This window comes from Lineus longissimus, chromosome 16, assembly GCF_910592395.1.
Source record: "Lineus longissimus chromosome 16, tnLinLong1.2, whole genome shotgun sequence".
In the NCBI taxonomy this organism is placed as follows: domain Eukaryota; kingdom Metazoa; phylum Nemertea; class Pilidiophora; order Heteronemertea; family Lineidae; genus Lineus; species Lineus longissimus.
The window spans coordinates 15,660,445-15,684,103 of NC_088323.1; the positions used below are offsets into that span (position 1 = coordinate 15,660,445).

General features: G+C 44.3%; 2 protein-coding genes across 2 annotated transcripts in view; one reads left to right on the forward strand and one right to left on the reverse strand.

The window, feature by feature from the left end:
- The window catches only part of LOC135500272 (4-trimethylaminobutyraldehyde dehydrogenase A-like), a 30,927-nt gene extending 16,609 nt beyond the window's left edge, over positions 1-14,318 (forward strand). The window contains exons 7-9 of the mRNA XM_064791617.1: positions 11,480-11,668; positions 12,518-12,741; positions 13,121-14,318. Of these exons, the coding sequence (XP_064647687.1) occupies positions 11,480-11,668; positions 12,518-12,741; positions 13,121-13,328 (621 nt within the window). The 3' untranslated portion in view covers positions 13,329-14,318. The remainder of the gene's footprint in view (positions 1-11,479; positions 11,669-12,517; positions 12,742-13,120) is intronic.
- Positions 14,319-17,433: 3,115 nt separating this feature from the next.
- Positions 17,434-23,213, reverse strand: LOC135500717 (uncharacterized). Its single transcript, XM_064792346.1, has 3 exons — positions 23,060-23,213; positions 19,527-19,753; positions 17,434-18,742 (listed from the first exon to the last, which is right to left on the reverse strand). Exons 1-3 carry the CDS (start codon positions 23,103-23,105, stop codon positions 18,479-18,481), a joined length of 537 nt encoding a protein of 178 aa, XP_064648416.1. The 5' UTR covers positions 23,106-23,213; the 3' UTR covers positions 17,434-18,478.
- Between the last annotated feature and the right edge of the window lie 446 nt (positions 23,214-23,659).

The following is a 23,659-nucleotide window of genomic DNA, read 5'->3' on the forward strand; positions in this document are numbered from 1 at the left end:
CTGCATAGCTTAGCCCTGTAAATCAAATAAGAGTCCCGATATTAGCAACATGTCACCTGAAATCTGCATAGCTTAGCCCTGTAAATCAAATAAGAGTCCCGATATTAGCAACATGTCACCTGAAATCTGCATAGCTTAGCCCTGTAAATCAAATAAGAGTCCCGATATTAGCAACATGTGACCTGAAATCTGCATAGCTTAGCCCTGTTAATCAAATAAGAGTCCCGATATTAGCAACATGTGACCTGAAATCTGCATAGCTTAGCCCTGTTAATCAAATAAGAGTCCCGATATTAGCAACATGTGACCTGAAATCTGCATAGCTTAACCCTGTTAATCAAATAAGAGCCCCGATATTAGCAACATGTGACCTGAAATCTGCATAGCTTAGCCCTGTTAATCAAATAAGAGCCCAGATATTAGCAACATGTGACCTGAAATCTGCATAGCTTAGCCCTGTAAATCAAATAAGAGTCCCGATATTAGCAACATGTGACCTGAAATCTACGAGACATGCCAAGCTGCTGTTATAGTTGCTGGCGATAGATCTAGATGGTTCGAGATTAAAACAGCAGTGAAACGAGGCGGGTGGCTGGTCACCACGACTGTTTGGAGTTCTGATAGACTTTGTTCTCCGAAAGGCCTGTGACCAAAACCAAACTGGAATCTGCATGTGGCCCTGTACCAGGACACTGACAGGAATTCAACCATCATGGTCCCTTTCAGTCCTCGATTTGGCAGACGATGTCACTCTACTGGAGTCAAATAGCGAAAAGGGCAACGGGACACTCCAAAACCTTTGAAAAGCCTGGGATGAAGTTGGTTTAACGGCCTCCAGACCCACGACCAAGCGATGGGAATTGGGGAGACGGTCGCCCTAATCAAAATCGAGGAGGACGATGTTGAGACGGTGGAGAAAGTCAAGCTTAGGTTCGCATGTCACAACAGACAAACGCGTAGACGCAGAACTCCGAATCAGGATAGGAAGAGCTTCTGGACCTGAGACATGGGCAACCACTCGGGCAGATGGAGACTACTAGACGCCTTCGCCTACTGATGCCTCCGTAGGATCCAGGGCCCGTATTCATAAAGCTACTTAAGTCAAAGTGGGGCATCTAAAATGCATCTTAAGTTTAGGTGGGGTACTTACTTAAAATAAGACGGCGCTAGTGGTCGTTTTTGTAGCAGACGATGTTTGTGGAGCCCGGTACAAGTAACAAAAAGCTTATCTCGTGGTTTATATTGCTAATTGTGACTTTGAATGATTTCATATGAGGATCATGGAGCGATATATTCGAAGTTGTACCCTCAGATTGTGCTTTGCCTTTAAGTCAGGTGGCCCACTCAAATCGAATCTTAGATTTGAGACACCTCTGGGGCAGTCTTAACTCTAAGTGGACTGGTTCTTTCAGTTCATTTTGAGCACAGCTCTCATCGGAGATGGAGTTTGTTGATGTTGGCTTCGCAACATGAAATTGCACACAGGCGTGCAATTCGCAGGGAAAGAGTTTTTCATGATCGCCTCCATCCACAGGACTTCTAAAACGACTTATAATTATATCAGCGATATCGGTTTGATGGGTAAATATTATTCTTGTGAGGGATGACCTGGAATCGGAAACTAGGAGGAATTACGCGCTGCCTCTTGAGTTAAAACTGCTTGCGACTCTCAGGTTTACAATTTTTACGCTTGCGGATCATTCCAACAGGTTACTGGTGATACTGTCAACATTTCCCAACCAGCCACGAGTTGAGTAATTGCGGAGGTAACAACCTCACTGAACCAAATTTCTGAACAAGACGACACTCCTCAATTATCTGTTTTTATTATCAGATTCTTCGATTTCACGGTGTTATCAGTGTGGTCGATCGAATGCCTACAGTATTTGGATTCTAGGATCTTCGTTTCATGAGTGGAGATATTATGAGACGTTGGAAAGGGGATGAGGTCATCCTTAGAGGTATCCATTGTGGCCTTTCAAAGCCATTTTTACCCCTCAGCCCAAATGGGCTAGAGGGGTATTGTCGTCCTGTGCGCCGTCCGTCCGGGCGGGCGGGCAGGCGGGCGTCTGCTACTTGGTTTCCGTCAATTTCGAGGAGAACCGTTCGTCCGATCAAATTCATTTTTGGTATGTACGTTGAAGGTGACTAGAGCGAGATTCCTTTCGAAAATGGGCTTGTTCCGATTATCAATATGGCCACTAGGGCGGCGTGCTTGAAATCGGTTTCCGTCAATTTCGAGGAGAACCGTTCGTCCGATCAAATTCATTTTTGGTATGTACGTTGGGGGTGACTAGAGGAAGGTTCAGTTCGAAAACCGGCTCGTTCTGATTCTGAATATGGTCACTAGCGAAACGTGCTTGAAATCGGTTTCCGTCAATTTCGAGGAGAACGGCTTGGAGGATGGAATCAGTTTTTAGTGGTCGTAGGCCTAATGCAGTTTTGTAAGGGGAAGGTTCCTTTCGAAAATCAGCGCGATTCGAAATTCAATATGGCCGCCACGCTCACATCCTCAAAATAGGTTTCCACAATTTTAATTTCCATATGCAAACTAGCCACTCCACTAAGCCAACTTCACCATTATCTCACCTTCAACCTTAATAGGCTGAGGGGTTATGCTCGCTTTGCGATGCTATTTTTGAACTCTAACATCCTTGGGCAACGATGATTCTATTGTGTACAACAAATTATTTGTTATTTGCACTGCTGAATACTCACGATCAATAAATAATAACATAATTTATAGGCAGAAATCAACAAGAAATATGTCACGGGTACCTGATCTCTATCTATCTCTCTATGTATCACATTTATATAGCGCCCTTATCAGTCCTATATTGGGCCGTTCAAAGGCGCTTAACAAAAACAGAGTCTCTATAAGAAGTATAGTCTTTGACAACAATAAACAATTCTAATGTTCGTAATGTTGTTGAAAAAGGTGGGTCTTAAGGAGTGTCTTAAAAGTTGTGATGGAGTCCGCATTTCGAATATTACTAGGGAGGTCATTCCAGAGTGCTGCTGCGGCACACTGGAATGTACGCTCGCCAAATCTAGTCTTTGTGCGCGGGAGCACTAGCGAGATGGTATCTGCTGATCGAAGTACTCGCCGTGACTGACGGATCTCTAAAAAGTCAGACAGGTACCTGATGTGTCTTTTGAAGAAAGATAAGTGTTACACTCAAACTTAAACGGTCAACCTGGCTAAGTGGGGCGTTGAGTAGTTTTTTTTTGAATCCCGTTTTAGGTGGGGAACTTTGGGAAGTTGATCACTTAGGGTTTTATGACACTTACGTTAAGCACTTTCATGAATATGGGCCCTGGGGGTTCTGTGGTTCCACCGGGCCAGGAATACAGTTATCCAAGCCAGGACTGGACAACCATCTGTTTCTCTTCTCCTGCAAAAGAGGAGACTGAGGTGGTTTGTCCATGTATGCTGAATGGATCCAACCAGACTACGGGTCGGTGTAATTCGGAGTGACTCCACGCTGCAGTACAGGCTGTCCTCAGACAAGGACATGATGTACTGGATGAAGAACTCCCTATTCAGGGTGTCTCAAAGACAGTAGGCTGTCCTCTGACAAGGACATGATGTACTGGATGAAGAACTCCCTATTCAGGGTGTCTCAAAGACAGTAGGCTGTCCTCCAGGAAGGACATGATGTACTGGATGAAGGGCTCACTATTCAGGGTGTCTCAAAGACAGTAGGCTGTCCTCCGACAAGGACATGATGTACTGGATGAAGAACTTCCTATTCAGGGTGTCTCAAAGAAAGTAGGTTGTCCTCCAACAAAGACATGATGTACTGGATGAAGAACTCCCTATTCAGGGTGTCTCAAAGGCAGTAGGATGTCCTCAGACAAGGACATGATGTACTGGATGAAGAACTCCCTATTCAGGGTGTCTCAAAGGCAGTAGGGTGTCCTCCAACAAGGACATGATGTACTGGATGAAGAGCTCCCTATTCAGGTTGTCTCAAAGACAGAAGGCTGTCCTCCAACAAGGACATGATGTACTGGATGAAGAGCTCCCTATTGAGGTTGTCTCAAAGACAGTAGGCTGTCCTCCAACAAGGACATGGTGTACTGGATGAAGAACTCCCTATTCAGGGTGTCTCAAAGACAGTAGGCTGTCCTCCAACAAGGACATGATGTACTGGATGACGAGCTCCCTATTCAGGTTGTCTCAAAGACAGTAGGCTGTCCTCCAACAAGGACATGATGTACTGGATGAAGAGCTCCCTATTCAGGGTGTCTCAAAGACAGTAGGTTGTCCTCCAACAAGGACATGATGTACTGGATGAAGAACTCCCTATTCAGGGTGTCTCAAAGACAGTAGGCTGTCCTCCAACAAGGACATGATGTACTGGATGAAGAACTCCCTATTCAGGGTGTCTCAAAGACAGTAGGCTGTCCTCCCCAATGGCATGATGTACTGGATGAAGGGCTCACTATTCAGGGTGTCTCAAAACCAGTAGCCTGTCCTCTGACAAGGACATGATGTGCTGGATGAAGGGCTCACTATTCAGGGTGTCTCAAAGACAGTAGGCTGTCCTCCGACAAGGACATGATGTGCTGGATGAAGGGCTCCCAATTCAGGGTGTCTCAAAGACAGTAGGCTGTCCTCCTACAAGGACATGACGTACTCGATGAAGAACTCCCTATTCAGAGTGTCTCAAAGGCAGTAGGATGTCCTCCGACAAGGACATGATGTACTGGATGAAGAACTCCCTATTCAGGGTGTCTCAAAGACAGAAGGTTGTCCTCTGACAAGGACATGATGTACTGGATGAAGAACTCCCTATTCAGGGTGTCTCAAAGACAGAAGGTTGTCCTCCGACAAGGACATGATGTACTGGATGAAGAACTCCCTATTTAGGGTGCCTCAAAGACAGTAGGCTGTCCTCCAACAAGGACATGATGTACTGGATGAAGAACTCCCTATTCAGGTTGTCTCAAAGACAATAGGCTGTCCTCCAACAAGGACATGATGTACTGGATGAAGAGCTCCCTATTCAGGTTGTCTCAAAGACAGTAGGCTGTCCTCCAACAAGGACATGGTGTACTGGATGAAGAACTCCCTATTCAGGTTGTCTCAAAGACAGTAGGCTGTCCTCCAACAAGGACATGATGTACTGGATGAAGGGCTCACTATTCAGGGTGTCTCAAAAGACTGTAGGTTTGTGATGAATCCCATGTTTTGTTTTATTTCTTTCCTATATTAATTGGTGAGTTTATTTTGAGTCAATTGAGTTATGTAATATAAGATCAGAATCATGTAACCATAACCATGGTCATAATGTTATCCAAGATCATAGTCATGTAATATGGAATCAGTTAGAATCGGGAATGAACATTCATGTAGGACTGGACAATAGTGCTGATCAATGACTTTACAATGACTTAACAATTGTTCCGTCTAGAGACAGTCTTGAGGACAACTTTTCGTTTAGTTCTAATGTGTAATGCCAGGTGGCTCCCCTCATCGCTTTTGGGAAAAACCCGCTTCATGCAGAGAATGTGTTGTGACATTTTTATAGCGAATAAACGGCCAAAAGCCACGTGTGATCAAATCGTATCTTCGTCTAATGTTCAACGGAACAACAATGACTTGACAATGGCGAGTGGTTGGGTGATCTGAGGCAAAGGCTTAGGCCTACTGAGGCATGGTTGTTGGTGTGTGCTTTTGGCGAGGACTCAGAAAGACTCCAAGGAAAGCAGTTGGTTATGCTTGCCTTGTGATTTGAATTGATTGGAGCTCCAGAATCCCTTTTCGGGGAAGCTGTTTATCGAATCCGGATTTTTCGGTTCGGGAATTATGATCGCCTGGCGTTGGTGCCGAATGTGTCGAATGGAGTCGTCGCTGCAGCTGTGAAACGCACACATATACGTATTCGAATCGGAACGCCTAAATTCCGTATTCTTATTGGGAACGGATAGCCTAATTCCGTATTCTCATAATTGCCTCTTAACCCTTTACACCTCTGTGTCGCCATATCTGGGCCCTTACTCGGAACTGGACATTTTCTCAGTTATACTTGGAATTCATCTTTGGAACTCGACCTTTTTCTCAGTTACCCTGTAAACATTGCCGTGTGAACTTTGCCCTTGTGAACTGAAGGGACTGAACTGAACATTGCTACATTTGCTACACGAACTAATATATGCTTTATTTCAGCAGCTGGCTATATAAATATTGTACATAATTTTCTGTTATAACAGACTCTTTGTTATTTTGATATAGGTGTTCAGCTGTTTTTACAGAGAGGTACCAGTGCCTTATAAGCCGCTATGTCACTATAGGTTGTCCTCTGACAAGGACATGATGTACTGGATGAAGAACTCCCTATTCAGGGTGTCTGAAAGACAGAAGGTTGTCCTCCGACAAGGACATGATGTACTGGATGAAGAACTCCCTATTCAGGCTGTCTCAAAGACAGAAGGTTGTCCTCTGACAAGGACATGATGTACTGGATGAAGAACTCCCTATTCAGGCTGTCTCAAAGACAGAAGGTTGTCCTCTGACAAGGACATGATGTACTGGATGAAGAACTCCCTATTCAGGCTGTCTCAAAGACAGTAGGCTGTCCTCTGACAAGGACATGATGTACTGGATGAAGAACTCCCTATTCAGGGTGCCTCAAAGACAGTAGGCTGTCCTCCAACAAGGACATGATGTACTGGATGAAGAACTCCCTATTCAGGGTGTCTCAAAGACAGTAGGCTGTCCTCCAACAAGGACATGATGTACTGGATGAAGGGCTCCCTGTTCAGGGTGTCTCAAAAGACAGTAGGTTGTCCTCCAACAAGGACATGATGTACTGGATAAAGAACTCCCTATTCAGGGTGTCTCAAAGACAGTAGGCTGTCCTCCAACAAGGACATGATGTACTGGATGAAGGGCTCCCTGTTCAGGGTGTCTCAAAAGACAGTAGGTTGTCCTCCAACAAGGACATGATGTACTGGATAAAGAACTCCCTATTCAGGGTGTCTCAAAAGACAGTAGGTTGTCCGACGACAAGGACATGATGTACTGGATGAAGCACTCCCTATTCAGGGTGTCTCAAAGACAGTAGGTTGTCCTCTGACAAGGACATGATGTACTGGATGAAGAACTCCCTATTCAGGGTGTCTCAAAAGACAGTAGGTTGTCCTCCGACTAGCATTATACCCGTGGCGCAGGCAGGTTCAAATGGGCTATACCTTGAATAGATTGAATTGCAATGAAAATCTAATGCAATATCAAAGGAGCCATATCGAAGAGACAAATTAAACCAACCATTTGTCCACAGACTCGGACCTCGCTGTGGCGTGCTATATGCGTGCATATAAAAGTATATCAGTTGGTCCGATAGAGATGATGAGGCAATGTGAATATGCCTCGTTCCTTAGTCAGCAATATGCCCCGTTTTATACGGAGAAGAAGGAGAACCCAGATAGGCCTTCACATGTCGGCCTCCAAATGGCTCGAACCAATTGCACTATCACTACTATAACTTTAATATGCGTGCTCCTCCTACATGTAGCATGATCTCGGGCAAGGCACTTAGTCGACAGGCAAGCTAGAAGTTCAGCACCGTGAGCAGCTCCTTGATAAGGCCATGCCAAGTTCAGAGTGCCTCGACTTCAGATACATCAAGTTTTGAAAGCTGTGGTGAGCACATAAACATACCATGGTAACCTTACTTTGAAAATCCCTTCAGTTCATAATCAAGGGCTAGCTCTGGCTAATACAGCACCCATATACAATAGACCTTACTGCGGGAAAACCCAAGTCCAGCAACCAAAAGTACCAAAAATACGTTTTTGTTTACATTTGAACTGCACACATGCGTTTGTTTACAATTTCTTTCCCCGCGAAATCTCGAAGATCAGGTGACCTGCAATCGTGGATTGAAAATAACATTAACCTTAGTTCAGCTGATCAACAGGTACAGGCTGTTCCAATCACCCCCCTACAGCCAGCCGTTCAACAGGTAATGTTAGTCACCCCACAGGGAGTGCAGGTAATTGATTAAGCCTCTGCATAACTAAACAGCAATGGCTTGGCTTCTGTGAGTGGTAAGGAGAATTGACAGTGTCCGATTAAAAATCCCTCATTACTGCTCCGCTGAAGTAAATTTCCGAAAATAAGCATAACGTTGCATCAGGATAACATATCACCTGCAAACGTGCAAAATTTCGAGACGAAACACGACCCCCAAATGGGCAGGCGGTATTTTGCACCACGCCACCACGGGCACCACGCGACCACCACGCCACCACGCGAACAGGCGGAGCGATCATAATGACGATATCAAAACAGACCATCAGACCACAGACACTTGAGAGTTGTGGTTACACCTACCAATTATAGATGGCATGTTGGTATACTGCGTTGTTGCCTGACGGGATTTACGAGTATTTATTACTTGTTAATGGCATTCGCAAAAAGCAGGGCTATTATTAAGCCGCTATACATCCGTGTCCAACCGTGAATCACCTTCCCTAAAGAATGCATAAGATTCGAGACATGTCCATTAAAGGGGCACTATAGGCAGCATCTTGGTAGGCAACATAAAGTTACACAAAGCAGCCAGTGAGTCTCTCACCTTTCACAGTTTGTCCTGACCTCGTCACGCCTGTAACAGGGATACAGTCAGTGATGAATCAAATAAGACCTAATGCCCTTACTCTGTTTATAAGTCAGCTAAAGTTGGTCAATTTGACCCCCTGCTCCTACATAGTCCCCCTTTAATGGGAAACTATAGGCAACAGCTAGGTAGGCAAGATAAAGTTACACAAAGTCGCCAATAAGGGTCTCTCACACAACAGTATGTTGAACCTATGCACACGTGTTCGAGTGAGTGATAAATCTAACTCCCCCCCCCCCCCCCCCAACCCACCCCACCAGACGAACGGCCACCCCTTTAAAGGGAGACTATATAACCCACTCGTACTCGTATGGTTTTTGCAGGTCAGTCGTCAGTTGGAGTAGGTCTAGTTACTCAACGGTAATTCAGTACGTATTTCCGTAGTTGGCGTACGCCTTTATTCCAATAATCCCAAGAACGGGCATCAGAGAAGCTAGGATAGCAGCGAACGCCATCTATAATTGTTCCAAGAAACCATGATCCAATGAATCGACCGCTATTTTGATATCGTCATTATGATCGCTCCGCCTGTTCGCGTGGTGGCGTGGTGGTCGCGTGGTGCCCGTGGTGGCGTGGTGCAAATACCGCCTGCCCCCCCCCCCAAATGGCACTTTCCTAGCCGCCTTATAGTATTATGATATAGATTTGTGACAGCGTTGCGGTCAATAATATTTTTATTTAGGGTCCGGAGTGCAAGCAATTATTTTGTTTTGACTAGGAGCTTAAAATTGTCTAGGGTCGGCGTTTTCAGCAGCAAAAAGCTAGGGTCGGTCGGGTTACCGGAAACACAAGATTTTTTTTTTTGTTAGGCTTAACCTGTTGGAATGATCCGCAAGAGTAAAAATTGTAAACCTGAGAGTCGCAAGCAGTTTTAACTCAGGAGGCAGCGCGTAATTCCTCCTAGTTTCCGATTCGAGGTCATCCCTCACAAGAATAATATTTACCCATCAAACCGATATCGCTGATATAATTATAAGTCGTTTTTGAAGTCTTGTGGATGGAGGCGATCACGAAAACCCCTTTCCCTGCGAATTGCACGCCTGTGTGCAATTTCATGTTGCCAAGCCAACATCAACAAACTCATCTCCGATGAGCGCTGTGCTCAAAATGAACTGAAAGAACCAGTCCACTTAGAGTTAAGACTGCCCCGGAGGTGTCTCAAATCTAAGATTCGATTTGAGTGGGCCACCTGACTTGAAGGGAACTGGAACCGCCGAGCGATTTATTCAACTTTTCGACTTTCACCGCCCGAGAAAGTCAAACTTCCAACTTCCTATTCGAGTTCAGATTTGTAGCTCCGCCCCCAGTGCCCGAGCATTCGCAGTTCTATTTGTTATTATTGAGAATCATGTGAGAATCACGTGAGTCATGCGATCTTTCATTCATGAGTTTCGTAGTAAATTCCATAGTAGTGACGTCACTCAATGATTGACAGCTAGGCGCCATGTTTCATTCATGCCTCGTTCTGATCACCCGATACGCGGGAAATGAAAACGAGGTCATACGAACTGGCTTGGCGGTTTCAGTTCCCTTTAAGCATTTTATGAATATGACTTATTTTAAGTAAGTACCCCACCTAAACTTAAGATGCATTTTAGGTGCCCCATTTTGACGTAAGTAGGCCAATACTCTCTCTGCACTTGTAATTGAGAGAGACACCCCAGACCTATGCTCTCTCTACACGAGGAATAGAGTTAGATCTACCTTACTCATGTAATGTGGTTAGACATGAAACTAGCTTGAACATAACTTACTTTAGCTATTCAGTCCCTTTACTTTCCATCGGTAACTTGTAAAAATTGGGAACTTGTCAAGCTGCTGTTGACAAGCTAGCCCACCTTGTATTATTCTGCTGAAGAATGTGTGGGGTCGATTCTGAAATCGTTACTAAAACTAGGCGTCGCATTGAAATAGTCTGGCATCCCCCTATATCATATTTTTTTGCATTCTGGTCACGCTTGGTTATATATAAAGGATTCTACAAAGATTTGTAAGGCTTTGCTGACTTGGCTCGTGAATATATTACCTTTGACCTAATTCACCATTAAACTTTTTTGTGTCTTGTCTGTGTTGAATATTCTTTTTCTCAGCGTTGGATTTTCTATTTAAGGCTATGCTACACAACCAGGCCAATTGCTAATATTTATAAAGAGTAGTAAATGCTTTACTACAGTTTTCTACAGAGATGGCTAGTGTAAATGTACATGAAGTTTAAAGTAAAAGCATTTACTAGTCTTTTATAAATATCAGCCATTGTCTCTAATAAACCTGTAATCTCTTGTTCCTCCCTTGATCCCCAGAGCTTAGTCTCCACTGATAGTCTCCACTGATAATCTCCACTGATAGTCTCCACTGATAGTCTCCACTGATATTCTCCACTGATAGTCTCCACTGATAGTCTCCACTGATAGTCTCCACTGATAGTCTCCACTGATAGTCTCCACTGATAGTCTCCACTGATAGTCTCCACTGATAGTCTCCACTGATAGTCTCCACTGATAGTCTCCACTGATAGTCTCCACTGATATTCTCCACTGATAGTCTCCACTGATAGTCTCCACTGATAGTCTCAACTGGGCATGTGGCCAGTCTCTCGGTGTCCCAGAGAGGACAGTTCTGGAGCACATACTCTGGTGTTTGATCAGATGTATTGTGGTGGATGATAATGATAATAATAGAGAGGTTCAGATTTTGTTTTGAAAAGAAGAGCATGGGGATTTTTTTCTGGCTGATGTCTTCACGTGAAATTTATTGTTTTGTATCAATGTTTCTAGGCTGACCAGTCATAAAAGAAAAATGGAAAGAGGATTTTATGACTTTTCTGAGTCATCTAAATTTGTTTTCTTCAGGTTTGCTCCAATGGGACCAGAGTATTCGTCGAGCGCAGCATCCGGGACCAATTCTTAGAGAAACTTGGTCGACGTATGAAAGCCATGAAGGTCGGGGACCCGATGGAGGAAGACACGTTTGTAGGTGCTATGATTTCAAAAGAACAGATGGAGAAGACGTCATCTTATATTGCCGGTGCTAAAGAAGAGGTGAGAATCATAACAACATCTTAAAGAGGGCGCTGTTCGTAATTACCGGTGGTCCAGGAAAATAGAAATGCAGTTATGCACAATGCTGTAGTGCAGTTATTATGAATTGGTGTTTGCTGTAACTTGGTTATCTAGTATTTGTATATATATTTAGGACGTACAGTGGAACCTCCCTTAGCGGACACCTCTCTATTAGGGACAACCTCTCTATTAAGGACACTAGTTTTGGTCCCAAGTTGGTTGTTTCCATTCAATTTGACCTCTCTAATCAGGACGCCTCTCTATTAAGGACAACCTCTCTATTAAGGACACTAGTTTTGGTCCCAAATTGGTTGTTTCCATTCAATTTGACCTCTCTAATCAGGACGCCTCTCTATTAAGGACAACCTCTCTATTAAGGACACTAGTTTTGGTCCCCAAGTTGGTTGTTTCCATTCAATTTGACCTCTCTAATCAGGACACCTCCCTATTAAGGACAGCACTTGTCAGTCCCAAAGGTGTCCTTAATAGAGAGGTTCTGCTGTATTGACACAATTGGAGATTATCATTTTCAATTACAAATTTCAAATTTTTGAACGAATGGAACTAGGTGGTCTTCGGGTGACTGCTGTGAACCGTGAGGTGCTGTCCGAATGGTGTAGTGGAAACGTCAGGGCTTGTCACCTCTGAGGTTGTGGGTTTGAGTCCCAGTGGGTCCCAGTACATTCATGTGATAGAGGGAGTGACTCTCTTCTTTGGCGTAGCTTTCCTCTTTAGGTAATTGAACACTTCCGTCAGAATCTTGAACTCGATATGGGCTCCTACATGGTACTGCAAGTTGTTATTTTTCTACATGTGTAATCTTTCTAGGGGGCTAAAGTCTATTGCGGCGGGGAAATTCTTCAGCCCTCGCCATCGTTGAAGGGGAACTTCATCACGCCCGCTGTCCTTGTTGACTGTTATGACACGATGAGCGCCGTCCAGGAGGAGATATTCGGGTCTGTTATGGCGGTGCTAGAATTTGATGCAGAGGAGGAAGTCATTGAACGTGCGAATGCGACGGAGTATGGACTTGCTGGTGGGGTTTTCACAAAGTGAGTGGTTTTAAGTGTCATTGAGGGGGCCTAGTGTTTTACACTGCTGGCTACCACGCAATAGGGCCTAGGATAACGTTTTCTTCATTATGAGATTAAAAGCTGTGGCGAGACTAAAAGCTGTGGTCCCTTGTACCTGAGTGTCTTTGCCAGGGCAAGTAAAAGATCCCACATAGGTGGACAGTAGCCTTTAGTGGACTCCATATCTCCGCAAATATTCAGTAGGATTACGACACCGGCAAGATATTTTGATATGATATCATTACATGAATGTTCCATTTGATTGGGTGCCCTGTTCACAAAACTGGTAAAAGAGCCCTTTCGGCAAAAATGGCCGTGCCCTTTTTGAAACAAAAAGAATCTTTTTCTTTCTCTGCAGAGATCTCAGCAGGGCGCATCGAGTTGCAGCGAAGATCCAGTGCGGTTCTTTCTACATCAATACGTTCAACGTCACTCCTACTGAGGTGCCGTTTGGTGGAGTCAAGAAATCCGGCATCGGACGGGAATTTGGAAAAGTTGCGATTGAATTTTATTCTCAGCTCAAGTCGGTGTACGTTGAGACAGGGGACGTGGAGTGTCCTGTGTAGGACTCTGATTCCTCTTGGCATTCCAGGCTCCATGAATCCAGAGTCCAGTTTTTGCTAGTGGGCATTCCAGGCTCCATGAATCCAGAGTCCACGATTTGCCTGTGGACCTTGACAAGTCGTACTAAAAGATGAAATTTTTGTCTTATAATTGGATCAGTGATACGATAAATCTGGCTGTGTCGCTTCAGATGTTTTACAATACAGTTGTTGTCAGAAGAAAGGTGTCTAACAATTGGTTTAATTCGCAACCATCTGCTGGGGACAGATGATATTTAAGCAATGGCCAAGTGAAAAACAACAAATTTGCACAAATTCTAGCGTGCTGAAATTTTCATGGTTAACTGTGCTCTGGGGTAAAGCTAGAGAGAAGTTGGACCCCTCAAATTCTTCCCAAGCATGTGAGGTTAATTGTCAATTAATCTTTATTTAAAATTTAATCATGACTGTGATTCGCTTTTCCAGTTTGCATTTGATTCAGAAATACTACATTCCTGACAAAAGGTATTAAATTTATAAATACAGGCTGTTAATTGATAGCTTGCCATTAGAAAATGCCTGTAGACTTTTTAGTTCAAGTCATTTTAAAAGATGATCAGCACATGTGGAAAAGGAAGCTCGTCCAATTTGATGCCATCAGTCATAAAAATCAAAATCATAAAAGCTGTTTGATTCATTTGAAATAGAGGTGTCAACTCTTTAGTAGGACACTCTCTATTGGGTCACTGATTTTTGTCCAAAATAGTTTAATTCGAATTAGACGTCAGTAATCAGAACATCTCTTGATAAAATACAGCATATGTCAGTCCCAAGATGTCTATAAAATGGAGGTCCTAATGTACTTCTATTGAAAATGTGTGGGCATTTGCTAATGACCAAGTGTTAATTAACGACCTGAAGGTGTGTTATGGTCCAGTGATAATTGTTTGAATTAATACAAATTTTATTATTTGATTTATAATTCTATCTTATCCTGTCTTGTTGTACTAGTAAGACACTCCTGAACAATTATCAAAAGACAGTAGGTTGTCCACCAGCAAGGATATGATGTACTGGATGAAGGGCTCCCTATTCAGGGCGTCTCAATGACAGTAGGTTGTCCTCTGACAAGGACATGATGTACTGGATTAAGAACTCCCTATTCAGGGTGTCTCAAAGACAGTATAGCTGTCCTCCAACAAGGACATGATGCACTGGATAAATAGCTCCCTATTCAGGGTGTCTCAAAGACAGTAGGCTGTCCTCCAACAAGGACATGATGTACTGGATGAAGGGCTCCCTATTCAGGGTGTCTCAATGACAGTAGGTTGTCCTCCAACAAGGACATGATGTACTGGATTAAAGGCTCCCTATTCAGGGTGTCTCAAAGACAGTAGGCTGTCCTCCGACAAGGACATGATGTACTGGATGAAGAACTCCCTATTCAGGGTGTCTCAAAGACAGTAGGTTGTCCTCCAACAAGGACATGATGTACTGGATGAAGGGCTCCCTATTCAGGGTGTCTCAATGACAGTAGGTTGTCCTCTGACAAGGACATGATGTACTGGATTAAGAACTCCCTATTCAGGGTGTCTCAAAGACAGTATAGCTGTCCTCCAACAAGGACATGATGCACTGGATAAAAGGCTCCCTATTCAGGGTGTCTCAAAGACAGTAGGCTGTCCTCCAACAAGGACATGATGCACTGGATGAAAGGCTCCCTATTCAGGGTGTCTCAAAAGACAGTAGGATGTCCTCAGAAAAGGACATGATGTACTGGATGAAGGGTTCCCTATTCAGGGTGTCTCAAAGACAGTAGGCTGTCCTCCAACAAGGACATGTTGTACTGGATGAAGAACTCCCTATTCAGGGTGTCTCAAAGACAGTAGGCTGTCCTCCAACAAGGACATGATGTACTGGATGAAGAACTCCCTATTCAGGGTGTCTCAAAGACAGTAGGCTGTCCTCCAACAAGGACATGATGCACTGGATGAAAGGCTCCCTATTCAGGGTGTCTCAAAGACAGTAGGCTGTCCTCCAACAAGGACATGATGCACTGGATAAAAGGCTCCCTATTCAGGGTGTCTCAAAGACAGTAGGCTGTCCTCCAACAAGGACATGATGCACTGGATGAAGAACTCCCTATTCAGGGTGTCTCAAAGACAGTAGGCTGTCCTCCAACAAGGACATGATGTACTGGATGAAGAACTCCCTATTCAGGGTGTCTCAAAGACAGTAGGCTGTCCTCCAACAAGGACATGATGCACTGGATGAAAGGCTCCCTATTCAGGGTGTCTCAAAGACAGTAGGCTGTCCTCCAACAAGGACATGATGTACTGGATGAAGGGCTCCCTATTCAGGGTGTCTCAAAGACAGTAGGATGTCCTCAGAAAAGGACATGATGTACTGGATGAAGGGCTCCCTATTCATGGTGTCTCAAAGACAGTAGGTTGACCTCCGACAAGGACATGATGTACTGGATGAAGAACTCCCTATTCAGGGTGTCTCAAAGACAGTAGGTTGTCCACTGACAAGGACATGATGCACTGGATGAAGGGCTCCCTATTCAGGGTGTCTCAAAGACAGTAGGTTGTCCACTGACAAGGACATGATGCACTGGATGAAGGGCACGCTATTCAAGGTGTCTCAAAGACAGTAGGCTGTCCTCCGACAAGAACATGACTAAATCCAGTACATCATGTCCTTGTTTGAGGTCAACCTACTGTCTTTGAGACACCCTTGTTCCGTCTAGAGACAGTCTTGAGGACAACTTTTCGATTAGTTATAATGTGTAATGCCAGGTGGCTCCCCTCATCGCTTTTGGGAAAAACCCGCTTCATGCAGAGAATGTGTTGTGACATTTTTAAGGCGAATAAACGGCCAAAAGCCACGTGAGATCAAATCGTATCGTCGTCTAATGTTCAACGGAACAACTGTCTTTGAGACACCCTGATTAGGAAGTTATTCATCGAGTACATCATGTCCTTGCAGGAGGGCAACTTACTGTCTTTTGAGACACCCTGAATAGGGAGTTCTTCATCCAGTCCATCATGTCCTTGTTGGAGGACAGCCTACTGTCTTTGAGACACCCTGAATAGGGAGTTCTTCATCCAGTCCATCATGTCCTTGTTGGAGGACAGCCTACTGTCTTTGAGACACCCTGAATAGGGAGTTCTTCATCCAGTCCATCATGTCCTTGTTGGAGGACAACCTACTGTCTTTGAGACACCCTGAATAGGGAGTTCTTCATCCAGTACATCATGTCCTTGTTGGAGGACAGCCTACTGTCTTTGAGACACCATGAATAGGGAGTTCTTCATCCAGTACATCATGTCCTTGTTGGAGGACAACCTACTGTCTTTGAGACACCCTGAATAGGGAGTTCTTCATCCAGTACATCATGTCCTTGTTGGAGGACAGCCTACTGTCTTTGAGACACCCTGAATAGGGAGTTCTTCATCCAGTACATCATGTCCTTGTTGGAGGACAGCCTACTGTCTTTGAGACACCCTGAATAGGGAGTTCTTCATCCAGTACATCATGTCCTTGTTGGAGGACAACCTACTGTCTTTGAGACACCCTGAATAGGGAGTTCTTCATCCAGTACATCATGTCCTTGTTGGAGGACAGCCTACTGTCTTTGAGACACCCTGAATAGGGAGTTCTTCATCCAGTACATCATGTCCTTGTCGGAGGACAACCTACTGTCTTTGAGACACCCTGAATAGGGAGTTCTTCATCCAGTACATCATGTCCTTGTTGGAGGACAACCTACTGTCTTTGAGACACCCTGAATAGGGAGCCCTTCATCCAGTACATCATGTCCTTGTCGGAGGACAGCCTACTGTCTTTGAGACACCCTGAATAGGGAGGCCTTAATCCAGTACATTATGTCCTTGCTGGAGGACGGCCTACTGTCTTTGAGACACCCTGAATAGGGAGTTCTTCATCCTGACATCATGTCATTGTCGGAGGAGCCAGGAGTTTCAGCTTATTTTCCATCTATGTATTTTTGATATTTTCTCAAACTCCTTGGTCAATTTCAAAGACGTTAAGTTAGTGAATTGAAGTTTGGGAGTTAGGAAGGAATATTCATAAATTGTCTGACAAGAAATGAGCCCACAGAAGATTTAACAATTTTATAATAGATTTCATTGGATATAAAAACACTCAATGTGTGCAATTACTGATTACAAATACAAAAGTTAGCGATACATCAATGGCGTATTGATTAATAGCTGTGTTATCATCTCATGGCGGTTATTCAAATAAACAAACTACCTATGGGCCAAGATAAGGTATGATGACATCATTCAGCAGGCAGTATTGGGCCACAAGTGCATTTAGATACATGATCACAGGGTGTATCAAAAAACCCAAACATGACATCTAGCACCTTTAAACTCACACCATCTTGGACGGGTTTATGAAGTAATTTGTAAACACATGTGATCCAACGATTTAAAACTGCAACAACATGATATAACAGACTTACTAAGACAACTGGATAATAGTCACCAGAAATCAAAGAATTAATGGAATGTTCTGTAAAAAACTGTATCACCAAGACCACTGGGAAAAAAACAGTCAATAAAATTGATTAATCTCAGCCATTTCTGAATACTTTGCCACAGAAAATAATTCTGAAATTGCCTTTGATATTCAACTTAATCCATACCATTGGTGATTGCGATAATAAACCTACACCTGATAAAATTGTACGTGGTATATAATTAAAATCCCTGGTCTTCCAAAGAGAAACAAATCACAACCGGCAGCTACATGTATAAAGGCATTCGACAGTATCATGATGCCACTAAAAAAGCTTAAAATCATTCATTCAATCTGCCCACACATGTCCTTGACACTCAAAGCAAAATGGAACTTAAATTTATAAAACGCCCTCCCCTTATTAAGTCAATCTATTCAGCAGCCGCCTAGATAGTTTATATAACTAATGAGGTCTGGGATTCATACCTAAATGATAAAAATCTTTAAAGCTCATATAAAGGTCTTTCAACCCCTTTCGAGAGTATCCAGACAGATTGAACCCTACTCAGTAATCAGAATTCGTCGACTGCAAATCAGGAAATATTTTCGGCAAGAGTGCACGTTTTTGTAAATTTGCATTTGGAAATTACTGTGACAGTGTTCTCGCCCGATAGGGAAAAATCTTAACGTCCAACAAAAACAAATGTGAACAAAACAGGCAGAGTGATAGCAGCCACGGAAACCTTCAATGATGCGGCTGTACCATCCTTAATAATCCTGCCATCCCTATCTTCCTCCAAATTCCTTTCCAATGCGGCCTCATAGCAAGCCACGTTATTCTCATACTCAGATATCTTCTCTTTGACGTTGTTTATACACGCCTGGGTGTTGTCGTAATATGCACGACGGAATATGGCTTGGGTTCGCTGGTATTCAAAATTCACAACCTAAAACAGAATATGAGAGAGGTAAAATCTTAAAGGGACAACTTGGGTGGGATGTTGGTTTGTCATACAAAAATGGCTTCCAACAGGACCGTGACTTCTCCAAACAGGATAATTGAAAAACCATTGAACTGGAATGAACAAGGCACCAGAACGGGGTGTAATCCTAGGCCTGCCTGAAATTCACATACCATGTCCAAAACTGCCTCCCAACACTGTCCAAAATCATAATTAGAACTCGGCATTAGTGCCATACTACTAGTGGCGGTGCATGGTGTCAAACAGGGTCACTATCCTCCAAGCCAGGTGACTACCACACCAAAGTTGTCCCTTTAAAGTAAACTAATCCAGGCCTTCTGGTTGTGACACTGCCCTGATGAGACCGATTTGGGACAAATGAAATCTACATCTATCTGGAAACCAAGGAAGCTCTCTCTGCTTGATACATGTAAGGCAAAGTGGTACAATTATGACCCCAGTAAACTTATAGTCTGTAGTGTTGAAAGAGCTGGCAGTACAAATCAATGCACACCGAGTCTATAATTGTACCTCTTAACCTTACACGTAGCAATGGATGACGTAATGGGTGTTTTCATCACATCTATGATTCACATAGGATGTACGTAACTGAATGTTTTGTTTTGTTTGGTGTTTTGAATTGGAAGTGACTTTCTGACCGCACAACCAGCCCAAGTGTAGATCCAATTTCAGCAGGGCTTAGTGTGCGCGTGTTTTAGAAATGATACAAACGGCCTGCTATGGGAGGACGTGTCAACCTCACACTCACCACACAACTCCATCCAGTCGCCGTACGAAGACTAGCAACCTCTCCGTCATTGTGTGTCTCAGCCTCGAGGCACGCTTTCTGGTTCTTAAGATAATCCTTGTAGCCGAGACCTAGTCTGGCGATCCGTCTCCTGAACTCGTCCATCTTGGCATCGTTGATGTTGACAGACTCACCCTCGGTGAAGTTACCATTGTAGAAACACTCTTTGCAGAGACCACAAAAGACGCCTGTTACGAGATAGAGCAAGAGGTTAATGTGGCTGTCATTAGGCAGGTTATGCTTTTTGAGACATGTACTTCGGTTGCCTGTGATTCTAAGGGTGGACGTAGGTATCACCATTCTAGCTAGACCTCAAAATCCTAATGCAATTAAAACTTCTTCAAACGTAGTGAATTCTCATTTCAAGGGCTGAAGTCTGTTCTTTGTTTTCAAGAGAACAGCCTCCAGGGTTTTAAATGAGCATCCAATTCATTTGGAAAGATTTTTCATTGCTCTAGGATTTGGAGGTCTCGCCAAAATGGCGGTACCTATGGTCAACCCTTAAATACATGTAAAATCTTATACAGAATGTATACAATATTCTCGGAGCACAGTACTGAGTACATTTATGCGCCGGTCTAGTTGAAACAACAGCTTCTCAATTGCGAATCAGGTGTGTTAGGCAAAGACACTTGCTTGAGCCACTACTACAGCACTGCAGCTTAGGCAAGGCCAAGTGTCATGAATAAAAGATGTAATCTTGATTCCACAACAGACTAGCAAAGGAAAGCCAGCATGCCATGTGTGGTTTTCATTTACGTCCAGGTTCATGATCCGAACTGGTATCGTTGCGTCCAAAGCATTAGCTACTATACGCGCCACAAGTACGTCGTTACCCGGTCTTGGTTCCTGAATTCCGTTGAACTTCAGCATGGGATTGCCACGGTCATGGAGTAATCGCCCTGGGCAAATAACATCAGAGTGTGGTGGAATAATACGCTCCTCCATGGTCTAACTTGACACACGCCTTGCGGCTTGGGCTCCCTAAAAGCTAATGTGAGAATCTCATCTCCTATTCGCAGCTGGTGTTGGCGGGGGGGGGGGGGGGGTTAAGGAGATATTGTGGGCCAGCATAAAGTCCCACCCAAGGATCAATGGGCTGTCTACATTGCGGACAACTCTGAAGTGGTGAAGTAAATCAAGGTTGCCCAAGGTCACAATTACCGTCGAGCAACCTTTGACATCGAGGGTGTCACCAGTCACAGAATGCGGTTTCTCACTGCAGTGCTCCAGCACGAGTTCCGGGGGTTGACAGCCCCGCCAAAGATTTTCACGTATCACAGAAATCTCCGCACCTGTGTCAACTAATGCAAGTCCCTCGTATTTGCCAATCTTCACTTTCACCCTTGGCATTACTTTCCTTGGGTCAAGACTTTGCTGGTTGGCCGCCAAGTGACCCTCCTTGACGGCCGAAGCTATTCCCCCTGCCCCTGGTTATACTTCAGATTCTAGCAATACCGCCATATGTGGCCTGGCTGGCCACAATAATCACACAGGCCCTTAAAGGGCATTGGTTCAGCTGACTGCTGTCCTTGGCTAGCTTGCCGGTTCTGTTGACCTACGTGGTACCATCCCCGTTGGCCATTTGAGGATGGAGTCGACCACGTCTGTCCCCTATTCGGTGGGGTCCCGGCTTGTTGTTGCTGTTGCTGTTGCTGGGCTTCTTACTGACCCTTGTGGTCTCAATTACGCCCTGGATTGCGGCTTCTATTTCTAGGGAAGTTCGGCCTCGTATGAAACCGTCCGCAACCGCGTCCGGCCCCACCATTACCTGCTAGGCCGGCCTCAGAACCAGGCTCCGGTTGGTGGTAACCACCAGACATCGACGGATCACGCTGGGTTGCCCTCTCCATCCGCATCTCCTTCATCTGTTCTCCTGGTAGTTTGACCTGGACTGTCAAATCCCGCAGTGCTGATGAGTCGGCCACAGAACCAGACCAGGGTTTTTTAGATTGTTTACACTGCAGAGGGAGTGTACTTGTGCTACCCGCCGAACCTGCTCATATTGTTCGGCCAATTGAACAGCAGCCCGTAGGGTGGCGGGGTTGTTTGTCAGGAGATGCAATTGTGTATTCCCGTCCACGATTCCCCTGATAAATTGCTCTTTTGCAAGAGCCTCCCTAGCTGCTGCCGGGAAGTCAGCATATGCAAGGGTGATCGCTTGCATAATGCGGAGTTCAAAAGCTGACATCGTCTCACCCGGCTGTCGAGTCATGCCCATGAATTCCAGCCGCCTGAGGAGTGCATAGTCTCCAGGCACCAAGCGATCCCTCAGGGCCTGTTTCAGGAGGTCGTACGTAATTGGCCTTCTCCGCAGCCGTCAGGCCATCATAGGTAAGGAAGGCCCTTCCTCCAAGGAACATTGGCAGGACAACATGCCTGGCCTGGCCGCCTTCTGGGTCGGATGTGGAGCAAAAAGCTCAAACTTTTTGACCCACAAGTCGAAATTATCTCCTGACTCGCCGGAGAACTCGGTCAGCTTTGGCCTAATATTATTAGCCGCCATGGTTAATTTAATTAAGTAACAAGACCCCTTTTTTCTTTTTCTTTTTCTTACACTTTACTCGGCACCATCTAGCCTGCTCAAAGGATTCTATCGCCTCTTGAATCCGCTTCCTGATCTCACACACAAAGTGAGCCTTGGTGGTGCTGCTGGGGTACACTCGATCCGTCCCTCGAACTCAACCTGCCTACAGAAACCGCGGTCACGTGGCATCGCTCTGGTCATTACGAAAAGTCGACTGGATTGTCGGACGGGTTGATTCGAAGCGGGTCTTATTTTCGGACACCGGACGTCGAATAATGTACGGTTTTTAAGTGATTATAGTGGCGGCAGAACCAACTAGCATTTATGATTTAAGTACAATATGCATGCCTACATGTCCTCATGGGCTTTTTGTGCGATAGTGAGTGATTTATAGGCCTAAAATTATCATTTTTATAATTTGGCGGGAAATAGGCACAAATCGTGCCGTCACGGTCAAAACTTTCGACGCTACTGTCGAGGAAATCGGGTTCTCTCGTCTCAGTTCTTTTTGGACAGGCCTTCTCGTTGGGCGCCAGATGTAAAGGTCGCTTATTTCCTCATTTTGCTCGGCGTTTGATCGAAAGATGACTCGTGGTTACAACATAAATACCAACTTTTATTCTCAAAATCTGAACTTCGTTTGGAAACTCCAAGGGCGTCACCGGAAGAGAGCACTGCGCAGCTGCTTTGCGCAGTGCTGAATGTTAAAGGGGCAGTGGCCCAATATGTGCCCGCCACATTTTAGACAACAACTCGCTAATCAAGCACACAAATGTCATGAAACGATCAGGAAATTTGGAAAATGTCCTGCTTATTTCGTTTATGACCATTAAACCTGGTGGACGCTGTTTAGTATAACTACTTTTTTAGTGTTCTAACTTCCTTGTTCTATTCTAGGCTACTTCTAGGTCATGAATCTTTTCGTCATTTGTAGGAAATTACAAAACATTTTTACACTATAACCTACCACAAAAGATGCTACAAATCACAAATATGAACAGTAGTTGCTTCATAATTTTCTCCTGGAAAGATTATTATCGACGAAATCGGTAAAAAATAACACAAAGGCACAACCCCCAAAAAGTTGCGAAACTGGAACAAAAGTTTTGCGACTTCAGCCGGTTTCTGGCACCTACTCAAGACCCATAAGAAGGTTTTAAAATAAATTGAATCCAATTTATAAATACGTTGATGAATATAATTATTTTGATAAATTAAGGACCTTTTCGAGGAAAAGAACAGCACAATAGGTTATTACGACATGTGAAAGCGCCATCTAGTTATTGTTTACATTTAGCGTGCTCCTAGCTCTGTTCATATATTGCCAATTGGGCCGGACATTCACGAAAACCCCCAAATATTTTACATTTCTTCCTGAATAATTCTTACAGTGACCATTCTCCCATGAAAGACAGTTGCTTACGCTACACAAAAATCAAAAAAATTCGAGGGTCAACCATTGAACTTTTGAGATATGTTGAATTTTGCACAAATCAGCGAAAAACGCACTAACTGGCACTTGACGGCATTTCAACACGGGGCCGACGCACATCCCACTTTCAGTGTA